Source organism: Myzus persicae, unplaced genomic scaffold, assembly GCF_001856785.1.
Source record: "Myzus persicae strain clone G006 unplaced genomic scaffold, MPER_G0061.0, whole genome shotgun sequence".
NCBI classification, from domain to species: domain Eukaryota; kingdom Metazoa; phylum Arthropoda; class Insecta; order Hemiptera; family Aphididae; genus Myzus; species Myzus persicae.
The window spans coordinates 173,325-186,108 of NW_019102777.1; the positions used below are offsets into that span (position 1 = coordinate 173,325).

The 12,784-nt window shown below is 31.8% G+C and overlaps 1 protein-coding gene across 1 annotated transcript; it reads right to left on the reverse strand.

Annotated features, from left to right (window-relative positions):
* Positions 1-822: 822 nt before the first annotated feature.
* Positions 823-11,156, reverse strand: LOC111033108 (glycine-rich RNA-binding protein 2-like). The gene is made up of 2 exons (XM_022313703.1): positions 10,959-11,156; positions 823-2,844 (listed from the first exon to the last, which is right to left on the reverse strand). Exons 1-2 carry the CDS (start codon positions 11,010-11,012, stop codon positions 2,155-2,157), a joined length of 744 nt encoding a protein of 247 aa, XP_022169395.1. The 5' UTR covers positions 11,013-11,156; the 3' UTR covers positions 823-2,154.
* Positions 11,157-12,784: the final 1,628 nt, after the last annotated feature.

The window sequence follows — 12,784 nt, forward strand, 5'->3', positions numbered from 1 at the left end:
TATAACCAATTAAAATTATATTACATAATACATTATAAACATATATTATCATTAAAAGAAGTAAGTCATTTTCAATTTTTTTCAGGACACTGTTAACGGTATATTACACACACGTTCCACTTATGAATTTTTCGTTGGTATTTCAATATTTTATTTCAAAAATTCTTTCAATGTCAGTAACGTTTTGAAAAATTGTACGGTTAGAGTTATCTTAAATTATCTATGCATATACATTATACATGCATACATTAATACTACATAAATACATACATACATACATACATACATACATGTATACATCCGTCTATACATACATACATACATACATACATACATACATACATACATACATACATACATACATACATACATTCATACATACATACATACATACATACATACAAACATACATACATACATACATTCATACATACATACATACATACATACATACATACATACGTACATGCATGCATTCACACGTATATTATGACAGATCAATATGAAATGAGTAACATGTAACAGCTAATAATAATAATAATGATAATTCATCTTTTTAAAACATAAACTATGCAATTATAAATAATTTTTTAAACAAAGAAAAATATCGGACGATCATTGTCTGTGCTACTTATATGGTATTAAAAAGTTCTATCGACAGATCCACATGATATTATAAATACTCGCTTATACACGTAGACTTCAAAGATGACCGACCAGTAAGTTGAGTTTTTTTGTAAAATAATAATAATCAAAACGTTAGAATGTTTAATTATTTTAAATATTCGATAAATGGTTATAAATTGTTTAATATAATGTAAATAAAAATTACCCAAAATATAAATGCTTAAAATAATGCAAATAATATGGCGTGCAGTTCTTGTTGCATTTGATCAATTCAATTCTTCAGTACATTTAAAAACAAAAATAATCATTAAATAATCTAAATATCGGAAGATATTAAAATTATTCAAAGATGAAACAACCCTATAAACTGTATGAACTCAATTAGCCGTAATCTTGAACCGATATAATTTGCATACAATACAATTTTCAAAAAAACTTAGATTGTATACATAACGACCACTCTCGTAGTTATATTCGTGTTTACTACATATTTATATTGTTTTGTATACTATTAGAACATATAATGTAATGTGATTTTAATTGTTTTAGACGAAGATGAATTATCTGTACGATGAGGCTCGTGCAGTCATACGATGAAACGCGTAATTCGATAATCGTTATAAATTATTACACCGCCAACGCTTCTGTAAGTACCGCCATAACACATTATATTATGATTGTTATTGTTATTATTGTTGTTGTTGTCACGCTTTGTTGCATACTATTATTATGTGTGTATGTCTTGTCCCTATAAGTCGTAACTACATAGTATTAAACGATTTATATAATTATTATATACAATAATTCGTGTATAGTAATAAATGTATAATAACTGAAATAGGTAGGCACCTGTAGTAAAATGGGTAGGTAGTTAAGGGCAACACAGAATAACTTGGTATTAAATATTTTCAAAACTTATTAGAAGTGGTGTAAACCAACGGTCATGTTTAGTGATGTAATTTTTACCAAAGCCGTTTTAAGTATTATACATAACATATGGAGTGTATGATATATATGTTTTGACTTTCTGAGCTTATTATTAATTATTATCTAGTACCTAACACTGGCAGTTTTATCATAGGTACATTGATATATATTGAATTATATTTTGATATCAATATAGCACATCCGATTTCATTGGAGATACCTATATACAAATTAGTTTTAGAAAAGTACCGCAGTCATGACACACCTTTAAGTGTTTATAAATTACACTAACAATTAACAAATTTAAAATTATTTATGATAATTATATATTGTTAGTTAACTATAATATAATGTACAAAGTGATTACATATTATATTTAACAGTGAGTTAGCAAAAATATTATATCTATAAATATTGTTATAAAAAAAAAAATTCTGATTACCTACCTATTGAGTTATCTACTAGGTCTATCCGAGATGCAGAAATTCCATTCTTATGACTATTTATTAATATTATATTTTCTTAATATTAAACAGATCAGCTTTTATAAATTAGTTTATATAATTACAATAGTTAAATGTATATAATATTTGGGAGCGATTATTGTTGTGCGTTGTTGTTCTTCCACCCGAAATCGTCGAAATCGAACAGCGGGTTATAACCACCCCAACCACCGCCCCAACCACCGCCGCCTAAGCCATTACCGCCAAAACCACCCCAACCTCCACCTCCAACTCCACCACCGCCGCCTCCTCCACTGAACGGGTTTAGGGACGGCACGAACGGGAACGGGTATGCGGCGGGCCTGTTCCACGGGAGAATGCCGTTTCCTCCACCTCCACCCACACCACCACCGCCGCCGGCATACGGGAATACGACCGCTGGTCCTGGAAAGTAACCTCCACCGCCGCCGGCGGCTACGCCCCAACCTCCAGCGCCCGGATAAGCGGCCGCGGCCGCTGCCATCAGGAGCTGTTTACGCCTCAGCAGCCTTTCAAGCAGCGAATCAATGAGCGGCGTGTCCAGCCCGAAGCCCAGGCCGAAATTGAAGCCGACAGTATCCGCTGTGTCTTGATCCGCTGGCTGTCCACTGTCCTCTGGAGCCACCGACACCGTGGTCCTCGCTGCCGACGACTTCTTTTGCTGCTGCGCAGTGAACCCGCGACTTCTGCCGGGATGCAGCGTGGCCACTATTGGGTGCGGGTCGACTAAGGCCGGCCGCCGGTGAGGTGGAAGCAGGCCCGCCGCAGGAGAGCCGCAGCACCATTCGATGCACAGCCACAGGCAGACCTGCAAAAATGAAAAAAGTTTTTTACTGTGGAAAATCAATCTCGAAAAACCTGCTTGATTGGGTTAATGGTATTAAAATTTTATTAGGTACTGTGGAACAAGAACCTTGTATGGCGTCAACCCTTACATAGTATTCGGTGTTACTTTGGAATTGAACGGTTAGGTACTTCGGTAGTAAGGTAAACCGTTTGATCGGGATTTGAGCAATAACTGGAATACCGGTTTAACATGGTTTATAAAAAAATCCATCAACTTAGGTTTACCCGCAACTTTGCCTTCCCGATAACATATTAACATTATTTGAACAATCATATTATTGTAACTTAAGCTAGTTAACATTTTATACTACCATTTTGTGAGACTATCGTACAAAAAATACAACTCCATACCACCAAGTATCAAAACGTTCAGAAACATACGAATGAGCTTAAACTTTAAAATATCGTGAAGTTACCTCATTTAAATATTCAAGCTTTGAGTTGAGGTTAATTTCTTTGTGATTAGAGATATATCTTGAAGTTACGATAACAGATTTTTTAGAAATCTAATAAGCTTCAATTTGATTCAAACACGTTTTTCAATAGAATAATCAATTGTAAAAAGTTTATTAATTGTATTTCAAAAAAATATTACAAGGTAAAATATATCTATTATGCCATAAAAACATATATGTAACTAAAAATATTATAATGTATCTATTGGATAATTTAATATTATTTTGTACTAGGCACAATAACATTAAAATCGTATCAACAAGTCCTAACATTTACAATAGCATATGTATTTAATCAGTGAAATATACTGTTATATTGAGTATTGACATCATCACTTAAATAGTTCCTAGAAAAATGATCGTTTCATGTTTATCATTAATTAGTTCTGTCGTTTATGCACATCATAATAATTTGTAATTACGAGAGCAAAGAAAGGTTATGGCAACGTTGCATTTAAAATTATGCGGAATCGGGTAGCTATATATGCATATATTATAATATACATTAAGTGCTATTTACAAAACCTTGTATGTTTATAAATGGTTATTAAAGTCTATACGATTTCGCAAATTTTCAGAATCGCTCTTTCGTGGCTTTGCGACACTACTGTGAGTGTGGGACTGAACTGAATACAGGGAACGCTTATTACGTATAGAGTGTAATATGAAAAGATTCCAACCTGCAAAATCTGCCATTTTGAGTATGTATATGTTTTTCCCCGTGATTTTTCAAGGGTCGGGCTATTTTATCAGCTTATCTTCTACCTAAAATCAGTGATATTATGCAGTGATATTCACGTTTAATATCTTTTTAACCGACTGTGGTATCTTCACTCTTTAAGACAACAAACATTATCTCATATCATACAAATAAGTTATATTGTTTATTTAATCTTGCAGTTAAAACTGATTAATGATATTATATTAATATTTTGTTCAATCAAATAATAGATACTTTAGTAAAATTCGTAGGCATCAAGTGAATTTGGGTAGGTCAGATTGTATTAAGAAGACTAATTTCACAAACGATATTGAGATTTTACAGAATAGTTTATAAAATCAGTTATTGCAGTTTCTGTCTCACAAATTGTTATGATTGTGATTAAATAAAATTGGAAGGTAACTATACGTAATATAACATAGTCGGGAAACTTAGCTGAACAAATTCAACAGTTCACTTTAGAAATCACTCAACCATTGTTTTTGTAATTTCTAATTATCTCCAATACCCTACAACATGTTATTTTGTCGTCTAATCTTTGTATAGATGAGTAATTTTTGTTTGATATTGCTCCATTGGCAAGACACAACATAAAATAGTTTTGTAAAATGAACAAAGTTTCAATAAAATGTTGGGAACTATACTTGTACAAGAGCACTAGACTCTGAATCTCGGGGTCGTGAGTTCAAGCCCTACGTTGGGCGCCACTTTGTCGTATACAACGATTAATTTAGAAGTACAGAAATAAACGAACAAATAATATTTATTAACAACAACTGGCGTCTCATAGTAATCACGTCACATAGTCACCAATTCTACTCCTTTTTTTGTCTTCCCCAATTTTATTCTTTAGATAATATCAATTTTACTATCGAAGCACTATTGATATTAAGTTTAACCTAGTTACATTGTACTTATTGACTATGATTAAAATTAAACTATTTGTTATTTTTTTACATAATTGTTATCTTAACCTAGTTGGGTGGAATGCATGTTTCTATGTTGTTGCTTAGATTATTAGATGTTGTATGATTTGTTTTGAAATTTTACTTGTTGCATATTATGATTGTTTTCTTAACCTAGTTAATAGTTTTAATATTTATAATGCTTTTGTTCCTATTGTATTATACATGATAAAATAATAACCACTAAAAATAAGTCCAACAATTATAAGCGAAACTATTAGACGGTTTTCAGATTTTCAGTGTTTATGATGATAGTGTTGGTCGAGTTCGAGTACTTGACATCATTCTACTAAATTTTTTTTGTAATTGAAAATATGAGTAGTTGACTTGAATCGAGTACTACCTATCCTGAAATCGAACATTCGTTTCACTATTTTTAAAATTAAAAATACTATTAACAGTGTTTTATAGAAAAATAAATTTTAAAACTATTAATAACTGAAAAACCCCAAATCTTAGTACAATATAAAATACTCAAGCAATTCTCAGTACTCTACCCTTTTTTTAATATTCAGCATTGGTCGAGTACTCAACTTTTTTTCAACACTCGTCATTTGTCGAGTACTCGACTTTTTTTGAATACTGGAATTTTAACTTGACTCGTTTCGAAATAATTGAAACTTGACTCGAATCGAATCGATATTTAAAAGAAAAACAATACTCGTCCTAAACTGTTTTTAACTGTTAAATTTTCTTTGCTAAGTTCACGGCCCACTTCTAATACTATCGTGAACAATATTTATTTGTATTCCTGATTTTACCCTACAATTTGTTTTTAATTGTTATTTAAATTTTCTTAAGTATTTATTAAATAATAAATCTTAGAACTGTGCGTCGACGATTAAACCAACACCATGGTCATTTGAGAGTCTATTTGACGTATAAGCCGCGTCTTGTGGAGGAAATCAGATTTGAATTGGACGTTGTTCTATTGTTATCGTGTAATAACCAATAGATTCAACCGAGTATACCAAGAGTTGACTACAGCTCAGCTTTTAAACCAATATGGTTAACAGTTGGAGCTATAGTTCCCATGTCCACGAATGACACGAGTACACGACACACGACGTAAAACATTCACGTATGTAATAGCGGCTTTGGTTTGTCTATTCCAATGTTTGTATTATACGTATCTTTTGGAATTTGGTCTGAACGAAATTTATATTCATATCCAAATTCATTCATTTTGGATTCGTTATTTTTTTCTAAACCGACTGCAGTATAAATTATTGACGTCGTGAAACTTTACGTTCTTTTTTATTATCATAATTAACATCGATTCATGACGATAAAAAACTTTATTTGGATAAAAATATAAAATCTACAGAATTGCAAAAAATGTTAGTTTGTTTGTAACGCCTTTTATCGTTTAACAACCTCCCACGCACAACAATGAGTCATCCAGACCAATTTATAACAATTAGGCCAATTATCTAGGAACATTACCTATATATTATTATTATTATTATTATTACTATTTGTTCGAAACATGTGCGCGTTAGCAGATGTAAATTTAATACTCCCGAAAATTACATCAAACATTAAATTACAATATTATGCGAATTTTACAATATTGCAAGGTTTTCGGTAGGTACCTACACGTAATCATTGTTGTCGTTGTAGCAATATATTACATTATTGTTTACTCCATAAGCCCACAATGGTAATAATATCTGTATTTTGGCAATTTTCATTATTTAACAAATTAAAGAAATAATAGAACCATTCAACCATACGCCATACTGTGACATTTAAATATTTAATAAGTTTATTAATTTGAACTTCATAGAAACACTTTATATATAGAAGAAAAAAAAAATACATACTTAAAAATATAGTGTCAACAGATGGTATTTTCTTTTAATAAAATCTAGATAATATAAATTAATTCAGTTTATTTTTGTGATAGATTATTGTTGAACTTGAACTAGGAAGTCCAAAAAAATCTGTTATCATTATTATTATTACTGTACCTAATCCAAAATCCTCCAGCTTAGGTATTATGACGACTGAAAGTTTATATTTTATATCCATCTTACATCACATATAAAAATGTCGTCCGACCCAAGATATTGTAGTATGAGTCAAGTACGACAGATAACAATCAGATCAAAATATTAGTTGTATTTTGTTATCATAAAATAAAAAATAAAAACAAGTCTCCAAATAATAATATTTTATGTATTATGGTTTCAGCTTTATATTATAATGTACATAAGACCACGAAGAGGTGAAATAAAGTTTTGTCGGTTTATTCGAAAAAAAAAAAAATTACATCTCTAATATTCATATTTTTGGCACAGTACAAGTCCAATCCAATGGCAGTGATCCGGGCAGGTATACAACATTTTATTTTTCTTCACACACGTCGGACGTCGATAGTAGCCTTATCATATAAGACTTTCGGCCGTCAAAATTATTGTTAATTGAGGAATGTTATTTTTTTCAACGATTTTAATTATTATAATTTTTTTTCCGTATTGGGTTTGCTGCTTCGGAAGACGTTCGACCGACAAAAACCGCAGTACACGCATGACGACGTATGCGTTTGCATAAATAATTTAAAAGGTATGATATATTGTACGCGTTTACGATGAATCGTATTGTGTGTAAATTATGAAGGATAATTTCACGGTGGTTTTTTGTTTTTTTTCACAAATATTTAATAAAAACTCTGAACCGTTTAGAGAGATTATAATGTACCGACGCAACGCGCGCACGGAGGAAAAGGTGCCTGAACGCGTGACAAATCTCGAGATCGATGATGTGTGAAATTGCTTAAATATATGAAGCATATAAAAAAAATGCTTACAAATAAAATAATAATAATAACGCAAGCTCCATTCATTTTTTTCCGAACAATAAAATGACGTATAGTAATATTATTTATATTTTATACTCGCGTATAAGTCGTAAATTGTTTAATATAATATTTTTTACGCTCAGAGGCTTTTACGACAAATACGTCTTTTCCCGCTCTCGAACTTCGAGCGTAGTTATGGAGGTTCAAGGAAATTACTGTACACATATAAATATACAAAAAAAAAAAAAAANATAAAAAAAAAAAAAAAAATACGTATTTTTTTACTACTGTTTTTTTTCTATTTTCCGTTATCAGTTATTGCAGTAGTTGACGGCGGCGAGATCGCGGACGATAGCGAGTGTGTCATCATTATTATTATTATTCTATCAGGAAATTCTTACATAAAAAAGTTAGATAACCTAACTGATATATTATACAGTATATTATAATACGATGCTATATAATCATCTCATTTTCGAGTGCTGGTTCAAGAAAATTTGGAAGGCTTGCTTTTTTTTCTTTTCTAAACATTTTCGTTGTGGTTATTTACACGATTGTACCTATTAATAATAGTTAATCATTAAATATTTGGTGTTTACCGGATTCCAATCTATATATTGTGTTTTTTCAAACATGCTAACGATCATTTTTCTCTTTAATACCTAGTATATTTATTTAAATTCTGCCTTTAGGTAGTATACCTTATTTTCAAATTTCTGATATTTGTTTATACTACATACGATAGTAAGATAATGGTGTCCTATGGCGATACAAGCTTCTACTTTTAAAACGATAACCTCTCAGTTTTATTGAAAATTATCTAGCAGATGATTTCGTTAAAAATTTGGATGTATCTGAATCAAAATAATTATTACGAGTAGTTTCTGAGTTATTACAATTTTTATATTAAGGGCAACATCCTTAAAAATGGTTTTACAAAATTATTACTCAAATGTAAAATAAGATGTATTGTTTTGCTACTTGGATCATTTTAACAAATTATTTATATTCAATAGTAATTATCAACGTTTTCAAATTGCCTAAGCTATGCCTACTTCACCCATTACTATACACAAATTATTATGTTTAGTATTTAAAGGTGTATAACTCAAAAACTAACTACTCGAATTTTGATTTAGATACCTACATAAAAATTCTCAAAAAAAAATATCTGCTGAAAAACAGGGAAAAAGGGGGGTTTATCAAAACAATAATACAAATATATATATTTTTTTAAACGTAAAAGTATGGCTTGGAGGAGAATAAATCACGCAACAATTCGTCGAGTGTTCGCTTTTTTGGGGACCGAATTTAAGGGCTGCCACGAAACTGTAATACATAGTATTATGTGATGAACCGGTGCAAGTGCAGTGAAACGGGAAAGCGCCTCGTCGCCCATTGTCCGGCGGCAATTTCTCATACGCGGGGTGGACGCGTACGGTAGACCTAACCTCTCCGCAATCTACCATCGCAGGGTGCGTACATAACTCTTACGAATTTCACCCGTCGTCGTTATGTAACGAAATTATTATTATTATTGTTGTTATTGCTATTATTTATACGCGTATACGTCTATGTCATTTACGTCATCTGGTTTGGCGAATAATATAATTCGACCCGAAAGCGCGACGGAGCTTGAAGTCTCAAAATACCCTTATTGCAGCGGCGACAAGGGGATGGAAAAAAATGGTAATGACGACGAGACGTGAATGAAAAGTTTGCATTTTTGTCCCGTAGACGTATTTATATTATTATTATTATTATTTTACTATTGTTATTGGTCGTCCGTTTTACTCGCCCCGTATTATACCACGGTTTTTGTTGTTGTCATAGTTATTACTATTATTATATATTTACCCACGGTCGAGGAGCGGTCGTGGATCTCGAAGGATGAGCGCGCGATATTTTTCACCCACGACAGCTCTCTAATATTATTTGTCTTTGGAATAGACGCGCATTTTGTGGCTGTGAGGTAACGACCGGGAAATAAATAGCCATCTAGGTTAGGCTTAGGATTATAATACTGCATTCGGTTACAACAGTTGTAATAATTATTAAGGTCCGTAAATTAATAACTATAAAATAGCAATAGAGCAGTGTTTACCAAATTGTGTGCCGTGAAAACATGAACTTTAATTGTTTTAAAAACAAACTTTATTTTAACACTGCGAGACAGATTTGAATTGTAAATGTACCATACGATAACAAAAAAATATCGTTCGATATTAAAATAAATCTAATGTCTATAGTTAATACTGACTACTGTACAGAGAGTGCGTCTTAACGTTTTGTTGTCCTAATAAGTGCTTATTTTCGGCAAATAGATCACGCGTGTTTATCTAAAGTGTGCAGTGACTTATAATTATAACGTATAACAATGTGCCACGATGGAAAAATGTTTGTAAACCACCAAGAAATACACGAGCCTACAAGTCGATGGCTTTAGACTTCGACTGCTGCTGAACTCGGTACATGATCTCAGATCGCCAAAAAACACGTTAAAATTATTTCAATTTTGGTTTGTACATTGCATGATTACAGACTTGGGCTAAATGCTCTGGTAAGTTCACAACTTGGATCATCACTAATGTGTTACTTCACGCTGTCTGGTTGTGAGTATTGTTCATCGAAAATCCCAGACAGGCATGAATCATAATATAGTAATAATAAAAGAAAAGATGCGCCGACCGTACGATAATATTTGGTCCAAGTTCAGACTATGGAATACCGGTGTATTTAGCCATGACTATACAGGGTTAGATTGTTTGTTTATTTACTTATTTGTCTCGTGTTTAATGGCGTGAGGCACTGGATCTGGACGATAGATATAATACCAACGTCTTAGTGAGTTTAATCTAATATTTTATAGCTATGTTATAGTTGTTATTATTTATACGAAATATACCACACTGATCCTCAAAGCATATTATTACATTTTTGATTTTCTCCCTAATGTTATGTTGTTGGCCAGTTTAGTCGCTGATGGCGATAAAAAACATATATTATGTATTGCACTAAAATATATGATATTATCAGTCATAACCTTAATACTGTACGGATGAGTAAAATATTATAATAAAATATCATAATAGCATAAGACGATATTTGAATAATATACGGTCGATAACTTACCGCAGTCAGCGACGAACGGTTCATAGTATTAGATATTCCACTTTGAGGTCTCATTTGGCGTTCAGATCATTGAAATGACTTAAAGTATCGATAATAGTAATCGTACTTGCAATTATCACATGCGCCGGCACGAAACGAAGACGACGACGACGACGGTTGACTTCTCAAATGGATGTATTTAAATTTCTTACGTATCATGGTGTTTTATATAAACTCGGACACAAATATTTTAACCTCATTTGACCTTAATACGTGCCGATTATTATTAATCGTTACTGTTTACACGCGCACGGCATATCTACATAATATTATTATTTGTATTTTTTTATTCGTTGCAGTGTTTTTCATACAACAATAAATGTATATAGCTTATATTATTCGTCATGTGAAGCGGCGTGTCGGCGGTGGGTTCAATACGTATGTGGTGTACGAAAATTGAACAAGGCGAGAAGATGAACGGGGAAAAAAAGCAGAGAGAACTTCTTCTCGCGGTTTCCTCCTCCTCGTCCTCTCCCGTCCATTGCGTGTGATCCTCAAAACCGACTAAATACGATTTGTTACAGTCACAGGACCGACGCCCGTACCGAGACAAAGGAACACAGGTACCGCCTCGGCGACACACGTTACACGGAAACAGTCTCGAGCACACATAATAGTAAATGGGTAGGCACTAAATATATATTCTTAAATAAATAGCCATGTACCTGAAACGATAAGATACTACAGGTATGTGGTACACTTTTGGTTATGGCAATTAAATATTAAATTTCGTGTAGGTATCTAGTAAACTTGAAAAATTAAAACTAAACAGTTTGAAATGTCTATAATAATTTTGTAAAAAACTAAAATAAATTAAACGAATCTCTTTATTTTTACACTGAGTAGTAACTTTGAGTAATTTTTTTCTTTTTAGTAAGTATGTAAGTGAGTGAGTGAGAAATTATGAAGTTTGAAATTTAAATAATTTTTGTAACATTTTTTTAAAATACTAGTAGTAGACAAGTCTAATTAACTGAATTCCACTCAAGTTTCAATTCAACAAATAAATTAGAATTAAAACAAAAAACAAAAACCATGAAAAATGTATTATTGGAGAGGAATACAATCAAAACCTATTTTTAAAAAACTTGTTATTGTCAATTATGAAGAATACTTTTGTAGTATGTATGTTTTAAAACAACTAATTCCATTTTGTACAATATCATAATAGCTATCGAAAAATTCTAGTGACAAATTTTAAGATTCAGATAAAAAAAAATAAAAACAGGAACTGCCTAAGTTAACCGGCGATTTTGTAACAAACATTTCTAAGTTTTATGCATACCATCTTAAGACAACTATAATTACGACGAAAAAATGTGATCGAATACGGTCAAACATCAAATTCTACTTTGGCAATAGTTAACATTAGAATGCATCGACTGCATTGAAGAAACGATAAATGTTGTTAAAACGTAACAGTAGAATAAAGCAGCGTTTCCCAAAGTGTGTTCCGCGGAACCTTAGGGTTCCGTGGGACAATGTCAAGGGTTCCGTTAGATGTATGAGTTTATTGAGAAAATTATGTTTATTTAATGTTTGTTGTTTAAAAAATGTTTGATTGAAAATTTTGTTGAAACTAAGTTTAATAATGAAAAGTCATCAACAGTATCATTAAAATATTATTTAGACTTGAGAGTTTAAGGAATTGATTTTCCTTTTTTAATTCACAAAAATTGTAGTTGAGTTGGATTAGACATTAGGGTTCCGTGAAACACAAAAAATTTTTTAAGGGTGCCGTGGTCGTAAAAGTTTGGGAACCGCTGGAATAAAGTATAAATACAATA